Here is a 22,113-nt window from a genome sequence, read left to right on the forward strand (position 1 = left end):
AGGCGTGGCTTCGGCGAATGGGCAGGGCAGTGGGGCCTAAAGAAGGTGTGGCTAAATCTCTGGGCAGTACTCGAGCAGGTGGGGCGGGGCTTACTTTGGAAGGGCGCGTGATCCAAATGGAATAGGGGTTTGTCAGGCAGGGATCCGTGCTGGACCCCGTACCTTGCACCTTGAACCCTGCACCCCGCACTCGGCATCATTTTCGGCACCTGTGCAGAGGCGAGCGGGGCCGGCAGAAAGCGGGGCGGAGCCCGGGAAAGGGACTCCCGGCGCGAGAAGGGGCGGGACCATGAGAAGGGGCGGGGCTGGGGCGAGGGGGGTGGGGGGGCGGTGTTTGTGTTGGAAAATCCAACTGCGCCACGGGGCGGAGCGGCCCCCCCAGCCCCGGCCTGGGAGAAGGGGGGGCCGCTCGACCCCCTGGGCGACCTTGGGGAACCTGAACACCTGGGACACCCCAGAATCAGGTAACGGGGAGCCGCGAGGGTGTCTGGAAAGAGGGAAACCGTCTCGGCGCAGGGGGGGCGGGACGCCTGAGGCGCAGGATGGGTGAAGATGAGAATGGACGTTCGGGTCTCTGGAGAGGCACTGGGAAGAAAACTGGGTGCAGGACGTCTGGGTCCTTTAGAAAAGGGTAGGGCGGCGTGAGGGAAGAACTGGGCGGCAGATGTCTTGGGTTCCGGATGTTGAGGGGGGCCTGAAAGGACTCCCTGTCCTTCTTGGGCTGGGATTCCCCTTCCCGACACTAGGGCGGGGGTGCGGCGCTGCGGTCCCTCTCTGAAGGGCAGGACTAAAGGTCAGGGTTTGCAGTTGGACTCTTGAGGGCGGGTGTGGTCAGAAAGGGTTGTGTCTCAGGTCCTGGGGCCGCGTTAAGCCTCCCTTTGGTTCTTCCCACGGATGAGGTGTGTATCCTCAGCTGTGACTCTCACACCCGCAGCCCCGACGGCCTCCCAGCGGTAGCCTTCGCCCCATCCCTTCCGCGGCACCTCACCCCGCTGCACTCGGCCTCACCGCGCTAGTCTCCCCATCCCCAGTCCTGCCCCCACTCTGCCACCTCCGGTTACGAGCTCTCACCTAGCTCGGGCCCTTCTCCACTGAACCTTCGCGACTTAGCCGCGAGATGGCGAGAGCGAGACGCGCACAGCGCGACTCAGGGTTCTGGGGTGGGGGATGTGGCCTTGAAAACAGCCGAAGCCCCTTGCCCGGCCAGAGAGAAAGGTGGTCTGAGGTGCTTGTTTGACTTCCTGTCATCTCGGCCCCCTCACAGGAAACTGGGCGAGAGGGCGAAGGGCAGGGGCGGGAGAAGGGCTCGGGGCTCATTCTCCGCCTCCCCGATCTGCGTTAAATAGTGGGGAGGGGGCACGCGGGCAGGTTACTAAGCAACAGAAATTCGCTTCCTGTCGGCTGCGGCTTGTGGCTGACTTAGGATGGGAGTTGGCAGGGTGGGGGGCTGGGAGACCGCGGCGAAGGTCGAGGGCAGGTCGCCAGGTTCTCGAGACACAGAGAGCCCTAGGAGGAAGCCGGGGAGCAGCGAGCTGCGCTGCCACAGAAACGGACTCGGTGTGAGTCCGGAGGGAGGCGGGACCCAGGAGCGGTGATGAGCTCCGTTCCCCTTCCCTCTGGGGGGTTGCTTGCCCTGTTGCCAGAGTAACTGGAGAGCTAGACTCCGGGGCCAGATTCCCGAACTCGCGCGTCCGCCCAATCCGCTCCAGCGGCTGCCCCTGACATCAGGGCCTTGGCAGCCAATGTGGAGGAGGCATCTTAGAGCCAAAGGAAGAGAGAGAGGGGAGGGGAGGGGTGGAGGCGGGGAGCGGGGAGCTGCCCGGGACCCGCACGTGCACTCCCACACGCTCGCGCCCACCCCCCTCCCTCCGCCGCACGCGCCCGAGTACCCCACCCTGCGCTTGCGCGGCGAGTCAGCGCTCACCGCGCGCCCCCCTTTCTCCTTTCTAGAGAGTCGGTTCGCAAACGAGTACCGGGCTGCGCTTCTCAGCCTCTGGGGACCCAGACGTCTGGGTCCGCTAGCCTTCTTCCTAGGGGTCTAGAGCAGTTAATGCCTGGCGTGGGAGGAGCCAGCTACCTGTTCCCCACCCCAGCTGGAGCCCCACTTTCCCAGGTGGGCTGGGCGGAGCTGTGGTTTCCGGCCCCATCTGCTCCACCGCTGCCGTCCCGGGCTCTGGCTAAAGTTGCCTCCCCAAGAGGAACCGAACGGGTATCAGCGCCCCTTCCCGAGGCTTCACGCGCTCGGGCCCGGCTGCTGTTGGCAGCAGGGAAGGGCACTGCGGGGAAGCCCCGGACGCCCCAGGTGACTCTTCCCGGAGCATCACAACCCGTCTTCGCGTGAATTCTTCCCCTTTGATGTGCACCGAAATCTTTCCCATCCCTAACGTTTCTTCCCCACTCGCCCTGGTGCTCTTTGCACCTCCCTCGGCTCCTTTCGGGCTGTCTCTCCCGGTCCTCACTCGTCCTTCTCGGCTTCTCCCAGTTATATAACTCTTCCTCTCGCCGTGTCCTGATTTCAACTCCACAGACTCCGCCCTGGAACAGCGCGGGGAGGGGCAGGAGAGTTGGGACCCAGACAGATTCCGGCTGGCGGCCGGCTGGGCACAGGGGATCCCGCTGATGGGAGACGGAGCCCCGCGGGACCTGGTGCCCCCGTCCCCCACCTCCCGGCCCCCCCCCCCCACGCGAGATCTCGCCCAGGAGAGAGAAGGCACAGTATCTCAGAGGCGTGTCGGGACTCCGTCAGAAATGTGGGTTGGGAGGTCAGGGCTGGAGGCGGAGAGGAGGAGCCGAGAGGCCCGAGTCCCTGGGATTGGAGCCGCGTAGGGGGCAAAAGATAAGGGCGGGACGCCTGGGTTCCTTCCTTCCTCTCTTTTTTGGGTTCCCAGAATTCCTGAGGCTATTTCCCAGGAAGCTTAGCCCGCGGCTCCTCTCCGCCCCTCGGGGTCAAAGGTCTGTGTTAAAGGTGGCCTGGGATGATGTCACCCGTGCACGTGCCCTGGGATAGTTGCCAGGCGATGAGGCCTCCACCCCTTTCCATTCCAGCCCCCTCCCCCCACCACAACCTCCGCCCCGAGTCCAGCTGCAGCCCCGTGCCATCTTTCCCCCTCCTCCGTTCCCTTGGCCTTAGCGTCCTGCAGGTGGGAAACCCTGGCCTGGAGTTTTTGAGGGGGAGGGGCACGGGTGTGGTGGGGTGGACTTTGCCCGTTTGCTGGGCTAAGTGAACCTTGGGTCACGTTTCCCTAGATTGGCACAGAAGAACTTTCCCTCCAAGTCCCCTGTACCCCCTGGAAAGAGCCTCCCAGCAGTCTTTTTCCTTTCCCACCTGCTGCATTGCCAAGAGGCTTATGGCCCCCACCCCCATATTGAGTTGAAGTGGGAGTGGTTGCCAGCCCCCTGGAGAAGAGCTGTGTGGTATACATCTGGACGCCAGCTCAGCCCTGACCTTAATCAGTGGCACCCCACCCCCACCAGTGAGGAGACGGGTCAAGAAACTATATGAGACTGAAAAGTCAGGGTCTTCATTCTGTGTAGGTGTGTGGATCTCTCTCTTGAAGGAAGGGGACTCAGTTGATAGCTACTGCGGCCCTTCTCTATTGAGTTAAATCCTGGGGTTGCTTATGGTATTGGAAAAAATTGGTTTCTCTTTTCCTGTACCTTTAGGGCTTGGGTTGTCAGATCAGACCTGGATTCCATTCTCAGCTCTGCCACTTAGTGGCTACAGGAACTTGGAAAGGTCACAACCTCTCTGAGCCTCCTGTTCTTAGTCTGGAAAATTTAAATATCAATACTTACCTTGTAGGCAGTTGATAGGGAAAAAAATGAGATAATTTATGCAAAGCACTTAGCACAGTGCCTGGCACAGAATGAACACTGAATGCTTGTCATGAAATGCTTATTATTTTTAAATGCTGTTAGTTATTGTTTTTATTATTCTGGTTGTTAGGCCTGGTTCAAACTGGCCAAGACCTTAGGAGTAGGTCAGGGAGTGGAGAGTGTGTGCTAATGTGGTCGGTAGGGGGAAGGGGGCTGGGGATTAGCTTCCCCTGCATTGTGCACTTTATTTGATGAGGGCTTTCCTCAGATTTGTATTGCTTTCACTGGGATTATTTTTTTCCCTCTTTTTGGAGAAGAAACAGCTAAGACTATTTCTCTGGCTGTGGAAATAAAATAATTGTATTGTGGTTCTTGATTTTTGAGCAAGACCCCAGTCCCCTCCCATGTTCTCTGGAGCCTTTCAATTTTGCCAAGGGACTCTACAGTTTCCTTTGCGGGGACAGGGCTGGCTGAGGGGTGTGTAAAAGGTTCGGGTGGGTGGGCAGAGAGACTAGTGCAGGGGGCTGGGGGGGGGGGGCGAGTAGTTAAAGGAAGCGACCGGAAGGGAGGAGGAGGGAGCCTGCTGGTGGGGAGGGAGGGAGGGGAGGAGGAGGTGGAGGAGGAGGAGGAGGAGGAGGAGGAGGAGGGAGGGGGTTGGGGAGAGCCTGCTACAGTTCTTTGTTTGACTCCGGGACTCAGGGACGGGGAGGAGGAGGGAGGGAGGCCGAGGCTGCAAGCGCCGGGGCAGGCCCAGGAGGCAGAGGAGGGACCGTCTCCCCCGCCCCCCCAGCCCCCACTCCCCCCCCTGCTGCTCCCCCCCTCCCTACCCGGACTCCGGGGGCACCGCCGGGGGACAGACACCCAGCAGGTAACCCCGGCCTGGCTCGCCCTCCCCTCTCGGGTTTTCCTCCACACCCTCCCTGTGACCCCTTTCCCCGGTTCCGTCTCCCCGTTTCCCCTGGGCTTGCCTCTTTCCCCGTGGCCCTCGGTGTTCCATCTCCCCACTTGGGGTAGTCGCCCGCTGGCCGCGCGGCTGTCTCGTGCAGCCTGACTCCCTTCCCCTCGACCGACAGCTTGCGCACCCCAGGTCTGCCCGTGGCACCTTTCGGGGCTCTGTCTGGCCGCTTCTCCAGGCTTTGCTTTCCTTCCGACCTATCTATCCCCTGGGGCTCTGAGGAAGGAGGGAGTCCCTGTCTTTTTCTCGCTCTCCCAGTTCCCCGCCCCCCAACTCTGGCCCCTTTTCTCCTTCTAGCAGTCTCTAGGGGGTGGGGAGAGAACCGGAATTTGGGGGGCCCTCTGGAGGGGCAAGGGGCTGTATGTCTGCGGGCGAAAGGGGCTGTGAGTGTGTTGGGGTGGGGGCGGGGGCGCTTAGAGACCCGGCTGCCTGTCTGTTGTCCCTTTAAATGGCCCTCACATTTCTGGGGACTTGTAGGGGGGAGGTGGCCAGCCGCCTGCCTGGGGGGCAGGGCCCTCTGTTCGTCCACACAATCAGGGGTGGTAATGATTTAAAGGGACAGCCTTGGTGTGGCCGCTGCCACCCTTGGCCAGCTGGAGGGGGAGCCGGCAGGCCTTGTCTGGGGAGGCTTGGCTGGCAAGCAGGGCATTTGAGGCTGAATCCGTCTCAGGGCCTGCCAGGTCTGGGACAGTGCTTCGGCTGGGACCTGCACGGAGGGTGACAGCTTGCCTGGGGGGCACTCAACCTGGGCCTTCTCCAGGGCCCTGGTCTTTGGGTTCAGGGACTCCTTGGCTGAGAATCCTTGAGTCTAAACTACCGAGTCTGTCATCCACCAGGTGGGGGGCACTGGCAGGTCTGCAGGTGAGCTGCCGGCCAGGCACACTGGAGCTGGCCCTTCAGCTCCCCCTTTTGTTGTTTGGCTCTGTGCACAAGAAAGCTCCAGCCCCTCCCCCAGCTCCCCCTTCCCGTCCACATGCCCCCACCCCCCCACCACACACACACACACACACCCACCCCAGCTGTTGGACAGATGAATTACAGCCTCCGGCTTGGGGCCAGGACTGGTGAGGGATTAAAGCTCTGGGGCTGGCCCTTTAAATGGCTGTTGGCCCCTCCCCCACTCTAGTGTCCAGACACCCCATACACACCCTGCTGACCCCCTTGGACGCCCCTCACTTCTCCTCTTGGTCTGTCCTAAGGCCTGCCACTCCCCATTTTCTAGGCTGGACTCTCCCCAGCATTCCCTTCTCCCCCAACATAACCATATATACAAATGCCACAGACTGCACACACATGAACGAACACACACACTTACTCTCTGGTCTCACATTCTGAGAGTCCCTGTCCTGGAGGGTTCCAGCCTCAAGCTCCTTTCCCCAGCAGAAGGATCTTGCCTGCCTGGCCTCCCTAGCCTGCAGCTGACCACTACTCTGGCCAGGTGAGGGGCCTTGCATAGGTCAGAAATAGCACCTCCCTGGGGGCAGTGTCATCAGCAGCTGAAGCAGCTTGCAGCACATTGCATCATGGAGGCTGGGGGCTGGGGGCTGGTGGCCTGAGTCTCTGGGGCAGTGGGAAGAATGGGGGCTGGAAGGCCAGAGAGTGGAGAGGCTAAATGCTGAGCCCAAGTGTCTGGGTCCTTAAGGGCAAAGAACTGTGGCTAAGAGGGCAGAAAACAGGTCCCTGAGGAGTGAGTTTGAGGTGAGGGCAGACAGGTGTGACCCCTGGATGGATACCTGATTCTTGGTCCTGGACCTAGACACCTACCTTCTTGTCTCTGAGAGTTAGGAGGGGAGGGAGTGGGCCCCTATCGCCTTCTTGGGCCACAGAGAGGAAGGAGGTGATGGGGAAACAGGATATGGCCTTGATGGGTGGATGGAAGGAGGCTTGCAGCAGAGGCCACTTCCAGACCCAGGCCTAGAGTCACAGTCCTTGATGAGGAGGAAGGCTCCTCCCTGCTGGGCCCGTTCGTCTAGTCTGGCCACCTGTACTGCTCACCACGACCTGCCTGCACCTGCCTGGGGGAAGGCAAGGGGGCAGAGTCCAGAGGGTGGGGTTGACTGGTGTCTTGATAAGGTTAGGGAGGAGACTGCGCTGAAGGAAGAGTTTCTGCAAGCCTGAGGCCAGGACTGAAGCTGACTTGGGTGAGATGTCAGAAGTGGTTGGGACTTCTTTGGGGCCAGGGACTCTGAGCAGGAAGGTCCAGTCAGAAGAGGAGTCATGGGCTGGGTGTCCACTGTGGACTTAACACTGGTGCTGTGGCATGTGCCCTCACTCTCTGGTCCAGGCTGCTTCTTAAAGGGGAAGGCTCTTGGATTGGCTTTTTCTGGTTGCCATGGAAACAGATTCGGATTCTCCCATCCCATCTGACCACCAGAGCCAGGTTTCTCCTCAATAAGGGGATAGGGGGCACAGGAAAATTCTCCAGCCTGGGAAGTCCCACCTCTAACTGGCTTTTTTTCTTTTAGGTTCCCCCAGGCACCATGCCAGCCCCGTAGTACCACCCACCTCACCCACTGTGGTCTGCTGCACCCTACTGCTGGGACACTGGTTCCAATGAGACAGGGCACACCAAACTCCACCTGGTAAGTACTGCCCTGAGCAATGCAGTACCTCCCCGCAATAGTCCCAACTCTGCACCCCATGCAAGAAAGATTGGTATGATCTAGATCATGCCCATGCCTCAGAATGGTCCAGTCCAACTCTGAGCATCCCCCCACCATGTGGTGATTGAGTGGTTCAGTCTTCCTCATTTATGGTGCTCCCCTCTGTTGCCTATGAATGGTTCATCCCTGTACTTCACCAGCCTCTTAACTACCACCAAAAAAATCTATCCCCCTTCCCAAGCGCCTCAACTCAGTTACTTATTGAATTAACCTGGGGTTTGCAGGGCAGAAAGTAGAGATAAGATAGCTGGAGGGATTTTTTTTTTTTTCTTCTTCTTCTCTTTTTGGAATGAGGAGGGCTTTGCCCTGGTAAGAATTGTTGAACAGCTTGGCTTATGGAGGGTGATTGAAAACTGAATTAGAGAGATACTGGAGGCCACTGTCTTGAAAACCTGCCTCTTTTGCTTCCCTGTCTCCTCCTGCCAGTTCTCTGCCCAAGGCCCTGCTCCATCCCCTCCCCCATTTTACAGAAGAAATTATACCTAAGGTAGAGACCTAAGTTCTCTTAAGTGCGTGTTGTTCATCTCCACTACTCAGTAATACTGTTTTGAGTGGGACTTAGAGAGTTTTCTTCTATGTATCTCATTGTTTGGCAAGATGGTTGGCACAATTGGGGTGCCTCAGCGGAATTGCGTTGAATGTGTTAACTGAGTGAGCTTCATGGCCAAGAAACTGATGGCTTCTGAGAAACACTGCACAGCCTCCTACCTACATCTTCTCTAGAGGACATGAGACATTTGGGATGGTAACATGGGGGAAAGCTGAGGGACAGGCTGACCCCGGAAACATCCTGTGCGGATAAAACCAACAGGGAATAGTACAGAGGCATTATAGAAGAGTGGTAAGAAGGCGGCTCTGGAAAGAAGCCTAGCTCTTACTCAAGGACTTGACCAAGTTATATAACCTTGCTGAGCCTGTTTCCTCATCTGTAAAATGGGGTAGTACGACGTCAGGTTCTAGAGAGGAGTTTTTTAAAATGTCTATAAAGTGCTTAACACTGTACCTGGTACGTAGTAAGTATTCACTAAATGCTAGCAATTAACCATCACAATGGGAGGCACAGGGAGCTGTGAGGATAAGCAAAGTTGTTGAAGAATAGGACATAAATGAAGGCAGTGCCTGCGTCCTCAGTCATGTCTCACACTTTGCACCCCCAAGGACTGTAGCCTATGGAGTGGGTTGCCATTGCCTCCTCCAAGGGATCTTCCCCACCCAGGGATCGAACCCACATCTCCTGCACTGGCGGGCGGACTCTTTACCACTGAACCACCTGGGATGCTCCACAAATGAAGGCAGGCAAACCTCTAAATACTTGACTCAAACAGAAGGCTCACTGATCCAGCAAGATGCGGGGGATCAGGATGCGGGGGAGTGGGGCGAGGACTCAGCAGGGTCAGCCTGCTCCAGTGTCTCCCTGACTCTGTTCAGGAACATGAAGGCAAACACAGAAGGGCATGTGCAGAGAGACACACGTGATCACGCAAGTGATGCAGAGGCAGTCCCAGACAAAAGACCGAGACAGGAGCCAGGCAGACACACAGACCGTGTAGACAGGCGTAATGACAGGAACGCGTCAGACAAGGCACTGAAGGAGACAAGATGAGCAGATATGCAGGTGCGCACGGAGACAGACACCAGGACCCACACATTGCCGACCTTGTCAGACAGACTGGTGAACACAGCGGTCCAGTCAGAGGCAGACACAAGGCTCGCAGTGACACACAGCGGGCCGGGGCCGGCACTGTCACTTCTCGGTGAGGGGCGGGGAGGGGCCAGCAGCGGGGGAAGGCTGGGGAAGGGAATCCCGAGCGGGCTGCCTGCCCGGGGTGGCTGAGTCACAGCGGAGCCCCAGCCGGCGGCCCTCCCCTCGCCTCCCCCTCCCCCAGGTAAGAAGCGAGCTGTAACCCCTCGCTGCCACCAGGCAGAACGGGGCCTGACAGCGAGCGGGACGCGGCAGGGTTCCCGGGCCGGCTCCACCTCCGCGCGTGCCGCGTGCCTGCTGACGGCCTGCTCGGTAATACCCTATCTGCGGGGTCTTGTCTTTGGCCGGCACGTGAATCTGCGTGCTCACGTCTGGCTCCTCATCCCGCACGGCAGGAGCGGGGTGTGCTGCTCCTCCGGCCTCGCGCCCAGAGAGAGTTAAGTGGGTGTGATTGATAGAGTGGGTCTCTCTCGGGGCTCTAGGGGGAGGGGGGCCGGTTAAAGTCCCCGAGTCCAGAGCCCGGATGGAGGGGGCGGAGCTGGGCTTAGCCGGGAGTGCCCGGATGGAGGGGCGTGGCTTCGGCTGGAGAAGAGTTAACCCTTTCGGAGCGGCTGACTCCCAGGACTCTGGGTCCGACGGGAGAGGCTGGAATGCCTGCCAAGAAGTGTACTGTCCTCCCAGCCTGGCTTTGGCTGCGTGCGTTTGCCTCTCATCTGTGTTTGAAGAGCCTGTGGGTGTCTGTGCCTGCCGGTGATTGTCCCCTCCCCTGAGTTAGTACGGACACTGGGAGTCGGGGCGGGCTATTCCTGCCCCAAAGCGAGAGTGGTGAGAGTGGACCGCGCGCGGGCCGGCTGCCGGCCGCTGGGGAACAGGTGTGAGCGCAGCGTCGGGGCTGCCCGGCGCGGGGAGGGGCCGTCGTGGGGGAAGACGAGAGGGGAAATTCCGCGGGACCGGTGGGGAGCGGTGTGTGGGCTGAGTTGTGTCTGCCTCTGACTGTGTGTGTGTCTGTGTGTGTTCAGGGAGGCGGGGGCTGAGTCAGTGGGAATAAGGGGAAGGTTTTCTGGGTGACTCACGCTCCCCCACATCAAGCCTGAATCACACCGCGAGGGAGGGCTTTGTACAGGAGGCGGATGGGAAGTCAGGCGCCTGGGTCCCGGGTGGGGACAAGGACCCGAGGTGGTCGACGAGAGTGAGTGTGTGTTTAGTGTACAGGAAGTTTTTGTTCTCGAGAGAGAGAGGGCTGTTGTATTCCGAGTACCGGCGTAGGGGTTTGTGGACAGAGGTGGAAAGGAGCTGGAGGACGGGACTGGCTGTTTTAGGGAAAGCTGAGTCAGTTCCCCGTGGGAAAGGGGAAGTGGTAGAGGGGAAGTGTCATCATCGCAGAAGGGGAAGTTGCATTTCCTGGTAACTGGCAGCACCCTCGGCACCACTTCCCAGTCGGGGGTCTGTTCCTCAGATGTCCGGACCCTCGGTTCCCCGTTTTCCCTTGTCTGGTCCCTGAGTCCCAGGACTTAGGTCAGGGCAACTGGCCAGGGCTATGCTTGACCGCAGTTAAGCGCTGTACTTGATCCAGGGCTTGGTAACTGACATACAGGCTGTTTGGTGAGGAGATAGTTCTGACCGAAACTCCGCGTGAATCGCGGATAGGGTCCGCAGAGCCCCAGCGCCTACCAGGGCTCGCCGGGGACTTGTGGGGTCCAAGCGCTTGCGTGCAAACAGATGACCTTGCCCTGCGGAGGGTGGACTGTTTTCACCAGAAACCTGCCTGCTCTTGTGGGTTGGGTGGAAATTTCCCCACAGGGCAGACTTCTCTTGGTGAAGGCGAACTTTCCAGCCGCCCCCAGCCCCTCGTCGCGTCGCGCGTTCTCCCCCGGCTTCCTGCCCGGCGCTAGCTCCAGCTGGAGCGCTGGCCCCGCCCCCGCCGCTTTGTACTCTACACTCGCCTCTCGCAGCCCTTTGTACTCTAGACTCTGAATGGACCGATCCTGGAGCGGAGCCGGCTTCCTACCTGCCGGGACGCTGGGTAGGCGAGGAGGCGGCGAGGGGACCGTGATCCTGGGCTCAGAGAGCCGAGAAGGAAGAACTGGGGCTAAAGGGAAAGTGCTCAGGAATGGGAGCGCTGCTCCCTTCGTGGGTCTAGCCAGCACCGACGGGAAAGGGTTGGGGGGCGGGGTGAAGGAGGAAGTGAAACGGGTTCTGGGTTCTTTAAGGGAGTGGGCGGTGAGAGTGGGACAAGGGTGATGTCACCGCCTGGCGGGCCCCGCCCTCCTCCCTCCCGAAGGACCCCCCCCCCACTCTTACACACGCCGCTTCCGCTGCGCAAGTAGCCACGTCACGGGCAACCCCCGAAATCCCCCCTCCCTTGGGGGGCGGGGGCCACGTGGGCCGTGGGGAACCGCGTGGCCCTGGCGGGTAAGGGCATAGAGGATACGGGAGCCACGCGAGAGGGGCCACTCGGGACCGCATGCGCGACTTCTCAGAAGTTGGGGGCTTAGAGGGGGGTTTTGGTTTTGGGGGTCGGTTGGTATTGAAGATCTACAGAGCCAGGGGAAGTGGAGCTGGAGGAACTGGGTATGAAGCTGGGGATTTGACCATGTTTTGGGATGGGGGTCAGGGGTGGGGGGTGGAGCGCTCAGATCGCGGCGCGGGCGGGTTTGTGTGCCATAGAAGTTGCCCTGAGTGGCCAGCCCTAAGCAGTTCCTAGAGGGTGGGGAGGTCAGAAGCTGGGCGAGATGAAGTGAGGAGGGGTAGCGACGGCTATGTTGGTATTATGCATCCGTGTGCCAGCCTTTCGTCTTAGGCGGCGGGGCAGGGGGCGTTTCGGGCGGTCTAGCGCGGACCACTGGCGGCTCTGTGGGCGCGTGGGACTTACGGGTAGCTCCATGCTCCATGCCGGCCCGAGTGTGCGACCCGCCGCCTTCACCCGGATGGGTCTCAGGCTTCGCTTGCCTTGCCCGATCGAGTGTCAGCTTGGAGATGGAGACCCTAGGTGGGAGCCGCGGGGTCACGTCGGGGTCACCCCGGGCAGAGCCCGTCTGACCGGCTCCGCCGCCCCTCCTCCCCCGGCAGCGGCCGGGCTAACCTTGCGCCTATTGGTCCCAGCCAGGCTGTTACTGAGGCGGAGACACGGGTGATGATTGGCTTTCTGGGGAGAGAGGAAGTCCTGTGATTGGTCAGGTCTCCGGAGCTCGCCGACGCCGGGAGAGGACGCTCCCACGGAGGCCGGGTAAGCGGCCGCTGCGCTGCAGCTCGGCCCCCGGGGCTCCCGCCTGGAAACCTGGCAGCGCAGCCACCCCTTCACCCCGGCTTGCCCTCCCGCGTGCTCCACTCTTCTGGGCCTCCGAGGGTTCCTTAGGCCAGGTGGACCGCTCCTCGGGGACAGTCATCTCTGCGCAGATCAGAGACCTGTAGGGGCCACAGCCGGCGGCCCCGACTGTGTGCTGGCCAGCTCACCTCACTCCTTTTCCTCTCCTCTCTGTAGAATTGGCTGTGAAAAGCCCTGGGCGACTCTCTGGGAGCAGTGGGCACTCCTGTCAGAGCGGCTGGAGAGGGACCATCGCTCCAGGGAGCTGGGGCAGGGGGCCGTGCCCGATCTCCAGGGCTCCTGGGGCCACTGCTGACCTGGTAAGGGAAGACTGGGCCCGAGTCGGCTGTGTGTACCCTGACGGCTCAGTCTTTGTCCCCGGTAGGATCATCATCTCTTCTCTTTGATTTAGGCTGGATGCATCGGGCAGTGGACCCTCCAGGGGCCCGCGCTGCACGGGAAGCCTTTGCCCTTGGGGGCTTGAGCTGTGCTGGGGCCTGGAGCTCCTGCCCGCCCCATCCCCCTCCTCGGAGCGCATGGCTGCCTGGAGGCAGGTGAGAACTTGTTCAGTCTCTGCCTCCAGGCACTCCTTTTCCCATCTCTGCTCCTCAGCCTCTGTCATCCATCTGGTGCCATCCCTCTCTTCTGCTGTCCGTCTGGTGGGCCTCAGTGTAGCCCTCAGCTGCTTTCTCTGTTTTCCTCACAGCTTTCCTCTTCCCTAGGTAAAGAGAGACAGGGCTGTTCCACCTTGCTGTAGAGTAACAGAGTCCTTCTCTCTCCAGGTGCTCTGCCAGCCTCGGGCAGCCCCCACTCTCTGCTCCCCTACCCCCTTCACACGGCAGTAGCTCTGGGCACCCCAACAAACCGTATTATGCTCCAGGGTGAGTGAGGATTGAAAGGTGCTGGGGATGGGAAGTAAGGCTGGGCCTTGTTCCTCAAGCCTCACCACCTCCCCTCCCCTTCTGCTCTGTAGGACACCCACCCCAAGACCCCTCCATGGGAAGCTGGAGTCCCTGCATGGCTGTGTGCAGGCATTGCTCCGGGAGCCAGCCCAGCCAGGGCTGTGGGAGCAGCTTGGGCAGCTGTACGAGTCAGAGCATGACAGTGAGGAGGCTATTCGCTGCTACCACAGCGCCCTTCGATACGGAGGAAGCTTGGCTGAGTTGGGCCCCCGGGTCAGCCGACTCCAGCAGGTGGGATGAGGCAGGACACAGGGAGCTGGGGTTGTGAGTTCTGATTCACTGTTCTCATCTTCCATCTGCTTCTGCTCTGTCTTCTGCACTCTCCCCCCACCTTCTCAGGCCCAGCTCTGGAACTTTCATGCTGGGTCCTGCCAGCACCGACCCAAGGTCCTGCCCCCATTGGAGCAAGTGTGGAACTTGCTACACCTTGAGGTGAGGCTGGGGCTGGGTGGGCTAGGGACGAGGGCTGGGCCAGGTCTGCACCTGTGCCATTCTCTCTCTCTTTTTTGTCCTTAGCACAAACGGAACTACGGGGCCAAGCGGGGGGGTCCCCCAGTGAAACGAGCCGCTGAACCCCCAGTGGTGCAGCCTGTGCCTCCCGCAGCACTCTCAGGCCCCTCAGGGGAGGAGGGGCTCAGCCCTGGTGGCAAGCGCAGGAGAGGCTGCAGCTCTGAGCAGGTATGATGGCACCTGGGTGGTCAGCAGTGAGCAAGCAGGGCTGGGGTGAGGAGTGGGACTCTCACACTCTCTTTTCTTCCAGACGGGCCTTCCTCCAGGGCTGCCACTGCCTCCACCACCATTGCCGCCACCACCCCCCCCACCCCCACCACCACCCCCTCCCCCACCTCTGCCTGGCCTAGCCACCAGCCCTCCATTTCAGCTGACCAAGCCAGGGCTGTGGAGTACCCTTCATGGAGATGCCTGGGGCCCCGAGCGCAAGGGTTTAGCACCCCCAGAGCGCCAGGTGAGCTCCCCTCTGTGGCTGCTTGCCTCTCAGCTCGGTCCCCATGTCCTTCATTTCTCATGCGGTATCCTCATTTCTCACTGACAGGAGCAGCGGCACTCGCTGCCTCACTCATATCCATACCCGGCTCCTGCTTACCCTGCTCACCCCCCTGGCCACCGGCTGGTCCCGGCTGCTCCCCCAGGCCCAGGCCCCCGCCCCCCAGGAGCAGAGAGCCATGGCTGCCCGCCTGCCACCCGTCCCCCCGGAAGTGACCTTAGAGAGAGCAGAGTTCAGAGGTCGCGGATGGACTCCAGCGTTTCACCAGCAGCAACCACCGCCTGCGTGCCTTACGCCCCTTCCCGGCCCCCCGGCCTCCCCGGCACCACCAGCAGCAGCAGCAGCAACACTGGTCCCCGTGGCGTGGAGCCGAGCCCAGGCATTGTGAGTGACAGCCGCAGGTGGGGCGGGGGGGGGGGGGGGGGGGAGGCCGGGGTGTTGTGCCTGGAGCAGCACTCTGACCACGGTCCTGCTCCTTTTGCAGCCCGGCGCTGACCATTACCAGACACCCGCGCTGGAGGTCTCCTCTCACCAAGGCCGCCTGGGGCCCTCGGCACACAGTAGTCGGAAACCCTTCCTGGCGGCTCCTGCTGCCACTCCCCACCTGTCTCTGCCACCTGGCCCCACCTCACCTCCTCCACCCTCTTGTCCCCGCCTCATACGCCCCCCACCCCCTCCTGCCTGGCTGAAGGGCCCAGCCTGCCGGGCAGCTCGTGAAGATGGAGAGATCTTAGAGGAGCTCTTCTTCGGGGCTGAGGGACGCCCCCGCCCTCCCCCCCCTCCACTTCCCCACCGCGAGGGCTTCTTGGGGCCTCCGGCCCCCCGCTTTTCTGTGGGCACTCAGGATTCGCACACCCCTCCCACTCCCCCAACCACCAGCAGCAGCAGCAGCAACAATGGCAGCCACAGCAGCAGCCCTACTGGGCCTGTGTCCTTCCCCCCACCTCCTTATCTGGCCAGAAGTATGGACTCCCTTCCCCGGCCCCCCAGCCCCACACTGAGCCCCCAGGACCCACCCCTTGCACCCCTGACTCTTGCCCTGCCTTCAGCCCCTCCCTCCTCTTGCCACCAAAATACCTCAGGAAGCTTCAGGCGCCCGGAGAGCCCTCGGCCCAGGGTCTCCTTCCCAAAGACCCCCGAGGTGGGGCCGGGGCCATCCCCAGGCCCCCTGAATAAAACCCCCCAGCCTGTGCCGCCCAGGGTCGGGGAGCTGCCTGCCCGAGGCCCTCGACTTTTTGATTTCCCTCCTACCCCTCTGGAGGATCAGTTTGAGGAGCCAGCTGAATTCAAGATCCTACCTGATGGGCTGGCTAATATCATGAAGATGCTGGATGAATCCATTCGCAAGGAGGAGGAGCAGCAACAACAGGAGGCAGGCGCGGTCCCCGTCCCCCCGCCTCCTCTGAAGGAGCCCTTTGCATCTCTGCAGCCTCCGTTCCCCACAGACACAGCCCCAGCCACCACTGCTGCCGCCGCCGCCACCGCCACCACCACCACCACCACCACCACAGCCACCCAGGAAGAGGAGAAGAAGCCACCAGCCCTGCCACCACCGCCGCCTCTAGCCAAGTTCCCCCCACCACCCCAGCCACAGCCACCGCCACCCCCGCTCCCCCCACCAGCCAGCCCGGCCAGCCTGCTCAAGTCCTTGGCCTCCGTGCTGGAGGGACAAAAGTACTGTTACCGAGGGACTGGAGCTGCTGTTCCCACCCGGCCTGGGTCCTTGCCCACCACTCAGTATTCCCCTGGTCCCTCATCAGGTGCTACCGCCCCGCCACCCACCTCAGTGGCCCCGAGCGCCCAGGGCTCCCCACAGCCCTCCGCTTCCTCGTCATCTCAGTTCTCTACCTCAGGCGGGCCCTGGGCCCGGGAGCGCAGGGCCAGCGAAGAGCCAGCCCCAGGCCCCATGGCCCCCGCCCCGCCGCCCCCACCCCTGCCTCTGCCCCCTGCTCGCTCTGAGTCTGAGGTGCTAGAAGAGATCAGTCGGGCTTGTGAGACCCTTGTGGAGCGGGTAGGCCGGAGTGCCACGGACCCGGCAGACCTGGTGGACACAGCAGATGCAGCGGACAGTGGAGCTGAGCGATTGCTGCCTCCAGCTCCGGCCAAGGAGGAGAGCGTTGGGGTGGCAGCTGCGGCAGGACCCGGGGGCAGCAAGCGGCGGCAGAAGGAGCACCAGAAAGAGCACCGGCGGCACAGGCGGGCCTGCAAGGACAGTGTGGGGCGGCGGCCCCGTGAGGGCAGGGCCAAGACCAAGGCCAAGGCCCCCAAAGAAAAGAGCCGCAGGGTGCTGGGGAACCTGGACTTGCAGAGCGAGGAGATCCAGGGTCGTGAGAAAGCCCGGCCAGATCTTGGTGGGGCCTCCAAGGCCAAGCCACCCACAGCTCCAGGCCCTCCACCTGCTCCTGCCCCCTCTGCCCAGCCCACACCCCCGGCAGCCCCTGCCCCTGGGAAGAAAGCTCGAGAGGAAGCTTCAGGGCCACCAGGGGTCAGCCGGGCTGACATGCTGAAGCTGCGCTCACTCAGCGAAGGGCCCCCCAAGGAGCTGAAGATCCGGCTCATCAAGGTAGAGAGCGGTGACAAGGAGACCTTCATCGCCTCCGAGGTGGAAGAGCGGCGGCTGCGGATGGCAGACCTTACCATCAGCCACTGTGCTGCTGACGTTGTGCGTGCCAGCAAGTGAGTTGGGGGCTGTCACCTGGGAGGCTGTTGGCCTGGCCTGGCCCAGCAGGATGGCCCCTTACCCAGCCTACTGATATTTCTGTTTTAATAATTTCGCTGTCCTTCTGCAGGAACGCCAAGGTGAAAGGGAAGTTTCGAGAGTCCTACCTGTCCCCTGCCCAGTCTGTGAAACCGAAGATCAACACTGAGGAAAAGCTGCCCCGGGAAAAACTCAACCCACCCACACCTAGCATCTATGTATGTGTGCCCTGTATGCTCAGAACCGCCCCCGCCTGTGGGTTTTAGGACAGGGTTGGGGCTGTTGGGCCCTGAGCCTAGGATAGGGCTCTGACCCCAGATCCGTCTCCTTGATTGTCCCTCAGCTGGAAAGCAAACGGGATGCCTTCTCGCCGGTGCTGTTACAGTTCTGTACAGACCCTCGAAATCCCATCACCGTGATCCGGGGCCTGGCAGGCTCCCTGCGGCTCAGTGAGTGTGTGGGCAGAAAGGTGTGGGGAGGGCTGCAAGGATCTGGGACTTGGGGGACCTCTGAGAGTCCGTCCTCTGGAAGACCGGACCACGGCTATAGTGAGCTCTCCTTAGTCATGTGTAAGCCATATTGGACAAGTGCTCTGAGTGGGGGGTTAGCTGACCTCAGGCTTCCCTTCCATCTGTTTGAACCCAGTTAGTAGGCAAGTGGAAAGGGAATGTATCTCAGGATCTGGTTAAGAGTCATTTCTCGTTTTCTTGGTGATGAAGAATGTGAAGAATATAGATGGTGAAAAACTTGAGAAGCCTCATGGTTTAGGGCTTTCTTCTTTTTCAACATTTTATTGTGCACAATTTCAAACAGATACAAAACTAAAGAAACCATACAGAATTATAAAATCAGTTTTGTTTCTTCTATACTTGTAGCTCTCTGTTACCCCATATCCTCCCCTTCCTTCACTTTTACTTGAAGCGCATTCTAGGCTTTTACTTGACAGAAAGAAACCTTTCATTGGATCCTGTGATAATGTAAAGAAACTCTTCTTCATTGAGTATATAGTGTGTCAAGTGTTCTGCACGTGCAGCCTCATGTATACATGAGGACTCTGGGGGAGGGGCTGGGACTCGAGCAGCAGCGGGAGAAAGGGGGTTGGCTCTCATCCAGGTAAAGGCCAGGTCAGGGAGGGCCTCCCAGCTTCATGAGGGGCTGGGGTTTTCACCTGTGCTTGCTGGGTCGAGCTCTGAGAAGCCTGTGTCCATCTCGTCAGAGGTGTGAGGAGCAAAGAGGGACAGTTGGGGCCTCACTCCCTGCTCGGCCCTCCCTTGCAGACTTGGGCCTCTTCTCCACCAAGACTCTGGTGGAGGCGAGTGGGGAGCACACAGTGGAGGTGCGCACCCAGGTGCAGCAGCCCTCGGATGAGAACTGGGATCTGACGGGCACACGACAGATCTGGCCCTGCGAGAGCTCCCGTTCCCATACCACCATTGCCAAGTACGCGCAGTACCAGGCCTCATCCTTCCAGGAATCCCTGCAGGTGAGAGCTGCCCACGCAGGCAGAGGCAGGGGTGTGGGGTCAGGGAACTTGGAGCCCTGGTTGTGGTGGGCAGACCCCAGGAAGGTGGCTGACCCAGGCCCGTCTACCCCTGTGGCTGAGCAGGAGGAGAAGGAGAGTGAGGACGAGGAGTCAGAGGAGCCGGACAGCACCACAGGAACCCCTCCTAGGTAGGACGCTTTGCCCCTGCTGTTCATGACTCCTTCCTTTCTCTCACTTCCCCACCAACCTTTGCGCTTCACTCCTGCAGCAGTGCACCAGACCCGAAGAACCATCACATCATCAAGTTTGGCACCAACATCGACCTGTCTGATGCTAAGCGGTCAGTGGGGCTGAGGCCAGGCAGCTGGGGCAGGAATGCCAACGGGTCAGCAAAGCCCAGGTAGTCGCTCACCTGGCTGCCCCACCCCCCACCCCCCGCCCCCGCAGGTGGAAGCCCCAGCTGCAGGAGCTACTGAAGCTGCCCGCCTTCATGCGTGTCACCTCCACGGGGAACATGCTGAGCCACGTGGGCCACACCATCCTGGGCATGAACACGGTGCAGCTGTACATGAAGGTGCCCGGCAGCCGAACGCCAGGTGCGCTCCTAGCAATGCTGCCGCTGGTGCTCCTCTGTCAACCAATGAGCGCCCAAGGGCTCATCGCGCAAAGCAGGTCGGCTCCCACTGACCGTGCAGTTCTCTGTCTCCTCCTGCAGGCCATCAAGAGAACAACAACTTCTGCTCGGTCAACATCAACATTGGCCCAGGAGACTGCGAGTGGTTCGCGGTGCACGAGCACTACTGGGAGACCATCAGCGCCTTCTGCGACCGGTGCGCGCCGCCTTCCGCCCTTCTTCCCCCTCCCCAACTAGATAAGCCCGCACGTCCCGTCCTTGGATCCCCAGATTTCCATCTGACCCTGTGGCTCTCCTCCAGGCACGGCGTGGACTACCTGACGGGTTCCTGGTGGCCAATCCTGGATGACCTCTATGCTTCCAACATCCCTGTGTACCGCTTCGTGCAGCGCCCCGGAGACCTGGTGTGGATTAATGCGGGCACCGTGCACTGGGTGCAGGCCACCGGCTGGTGTAACAACATCGCCTGGAACGTGGGGCCCCTCACCGGTGAGAGAGTGGGGCCAGGTGGTGGGGTGAACCACTCAGTGGTGAGGGGCTGGGTCCCTGGGGAGTGAGCCCTGTAGAGGGGTGGGCTTGGAGGGCGCCAGGCTGTGGCCCAAGTGGTCACCTGTCGTGACCCTTTCTGGCCTGCAGCCTATCAGTACCAGCTGGCCCTGGAACGATATGAGTGGAATGAGGTGAAGAATGTCAAATCCATTGTGCCCATGATTCACGTGTCCTGGAACGTGGCTCGCACGGTCAAAATCAGCGACCCCGACTTGTTCAAGATGATCAAGTGAGGGAGGGCCCTGTTTGGGAGGGAGCCCATCCTCATCCGACCTGGCCCGCAGAACAATTCCTGGTTCCACCCCTTCCTCCAGCCACCTCTCCGCCGGGTCAGTCCTGCGGGGCTGCTGTGCTGGGTCGGCTGACGAGGTCCCTGCCCCAGAAGCTTTGTTCTCTCGCAGTCTGAGTACATGAAATTTCTCCTGTGACAGGGATGTGTCGGGCGGTGACCGGGGAGGCCCGGCCCGCCCCACCATCCCCTCGCCCCGCCCGCAGGTTCTGCCTCCTGCAGTCCATGAAGCACTGCCAGGTGCAGCGGGAGAGCCTGGTGCGGGCCGGGAAGAAAATTGCCTACCAGGGCCGGGTCAAGGATGAGCCCGCCTACTACTGCAACGAGTGCGACGTGAGTGCCCCGTCCCCGCTTCCCTGAGGGCCGGCGCTGTCCTCGGGCCTGCCTCCCTGTGACCGCCGCCCCCTCCCCGCCGCAGGTGGAGGTGTTCAACATCCTGTTCGTGACGAGCGAGAACGGCAGCCGCAACACGTACCTGGTGCACTGCGAGGCGTGCGCGCGGCGCCGCAGCGCGGGCCTGCAGGGCGTGGTGGTGTTGGAGCAATACCGCACCGAAGAGCTGGCGCAGGCCTATGACGCCTTCACGCTGGTGAGGGCCCGGCGCGGCGGGGGTCGGGCAGGCGGGGACTGCGGGGGGGCGCCGGGGCGGGCCGGGGGTGGGCGACCGCGCCTCTGAGCCCCGCCCGCTCTCTCCCGCAGGCCCCCGCCAGCACGTCGCGATGAGGCCGGACGCCCCGCCCGCCCGCCCGCCCGCAGGGCGCCGCGGGGCCACCAGCACACGCCTGGGCTGGACCTAGGTCCCGCCTCTGGCCGGGAAGGGGGTCGGGCCCAGCCCTTCCACCCCATTGGCAGCTCCCCTCACTTAATTTATTAAGAAAAAATAATTTTTTTTAAACAAATATGAGGAAAAAAAGGAAAAAAAATGGGAGACGGGGGAGGGGGCTGGCAGCCCCTCGCCCACCAGCGCCTCCCCTCACCGACTTTGGCCTTTCTAGCAACAGACACAAGGACCAGGCTCCGGCTGCGGCGGGGGTCACATACGGGTTCCCTCACGCCTGCCAGCCGCCCGCCCGCCCGCCCGCCCGGCGCAGACGCACGCGGCTCGCGTATGTACATAGACGTTACGGCAGCCGAGGTTTTTAATGAGATTCTTTTTATGGGCTTTACCCCTCCCCAGAACCTCCTTTTTTACTTCCAATGCTAGCTGTGACCCCTGTACATGTCTCTTGTTTATTCACTTGGTTATGATTTGTATTTTATGGGTTTTTTTTTGTTTGTTTTTTGGTTTTTAATTTATAACAGTCCCACTCACCTCTATTTATTCATTTTTGGGAAAACCCAACCTCCCGCACCCCAAGCCATCCCGCCAGCCCCTCCAGGGACCGCCCGCTGCCGGTCTCTCCCTGCGCCCTAGTGTGTGTCCGGGCCCGGCCCGACCGTCTCCGCCTGTCCGCCCGCCCGCCCGCGGCTCCAGCCGGGTTCTCATGGTGCTCAAACCCGCTCCCCTCCCCCTACGTCCTGCACTTTCTCGGACCAGTCCCCCACTCCCGACCCGACCCTAACCACGCCTGAGGGTGAGCGACTCCTGTACTGTAGGGGAAGAAGTGGGAACTGAAATGGTATTTTGTAAAAAAAAAAAAAAAAAAAAAAAAAATTTAAAGTTTTAAAGAAAGAACTATGAGGAAAAGGAACCCCGTCCTTCCCAGCCCCGGCCAATTTTAAAAACACGGACCTTCCCCTCACCACCCCACCTTCCCCTCTTTTCTTTTTAAGCGTGAAACAGCCCAGGCCAGGGCCTCACTGGGGCAGGGACACCCCGGGATGAGTTTCTCTGGGGCTTTATTTTCGTTTTGTCGGTTGTTTTTTGTTTTCTCCTCCACGCTGGGGCTGCGGAGGGGTGGGGGATTTACAGTCCCGCCCCCTCGCACTGCACTGTCTTTCTGCCCCAGGGGCAGAGGGGTCTTCCCAACCCTACCCTTATTTTCGGTGATTTTTGTGTGAGAATATTAATATTAAAAATAAAATCAGAAAAAAAAAATCCTGTTTCGGTAACGT

At 60.9% G+C, this 22,113-nt stretch overlaps 1 protein-coding gene across 5 annotated transcripts; it reads left to right on the top strand.

Moving 5' to 3' along the window:
• Positions 1-329: 329 nt before the first annotated feature.
• Positions 330-21,685, top strand: KDM6B (lysine demethylase 6B). Of its 5 annotated transcripts, none has more exons than XM_003587412.6 (24): positions 330-464; positions 7,237-7,353; positions 12,239-12,362; positions 12,618-12,760; positions 12,853-12,994; positions 13,223-13,321; positions 13,414-13,633; positions 13,742-13,834; positions 13,919-14,080; positions 14,163-14,366; positions 14,454-14,789; positions 14,890-17,081; positions 17,195-17,321; positions 17,447-17,552; positions 18,381-18,586; positions 18,710-18,774; positions 18,855-18,926; positions 19,034-19,182; positions 19,302-19,416; positions 19,522-19,709; positions 19,857-19,998; positions 20,265-20,391; positions 20,477-20,647; positions 20,758-21,685. In XM_003587412.6, exons 5-24 carry the CDS (start codon positions 12,858-12,860, stop codon positions 20,779-20,781), a joined length of 4,935 nt encoding a protein of 1,644 aa, XP_003587460.3. In that variant the 5' UTR covers positions 330-464; positions 7,237-7,353; positions 12,239-12,362; positions 12,618-12,760; positions 12,853-12,857; the 3' UTR covers positions 20,782-21,685. The 5 variants fall into 5 exon arrangements, with proteins under 5 accessions (XP_003587460.3, XP_024836511.1, XP_010814361.2 ...); XM_010816059.3 differs by lacking the exon at positions 330-464 and adding an exon at positions 4,514-4,684; XM_010816060.4 differs by lacking the exon at positions 330-464 and adding an exon at positions 5,171-6,209.
• The last annotated feature ends 428 nt before the right edge of the window (positions 21,686-22,113 follow it).

The sequence above is a fragment of the Bos taurus genome, chromosome 19, assembly GCF_002263795.3.
Source record: "Bos taurus isolate L1 Dominette 01449 registration number 42190680 breed Hereford chromosome 19, ARS-UCD2.0, whole genome shotgun sequence".
NCBI lineage: Eukaryota > Metazoa > Chordata > Mammalia > Artiodactyla > Bovidae > Bos > Bos taurus.

Excerpts from the sequence above, each read along its gene's own strand:
- KDM6B (XM_003587412.6), top strand. The coding sequence starts at position 12,858 with ATGCATCGGGCAGTGGACCCTCCAGGGGCCCGCGCTGCACGGGAAGCC. Across the intron at positions 14,081-14,162 it reads GAGGCTGCAGCTCTGAGCAG|ACGGGCCTTCCTCCAGGGCT; the intron begins GTATGATGGCAC and ends CTTTTCTTCCAG. Across the intron at positions 19,710-19,856 it reads GAACGTGGGGCCCCTCACCG|CCTATCAGTACCAGCTGGCC; the intron begins GTGAGAGAGTGG and ends TCTGGCCTGCAG.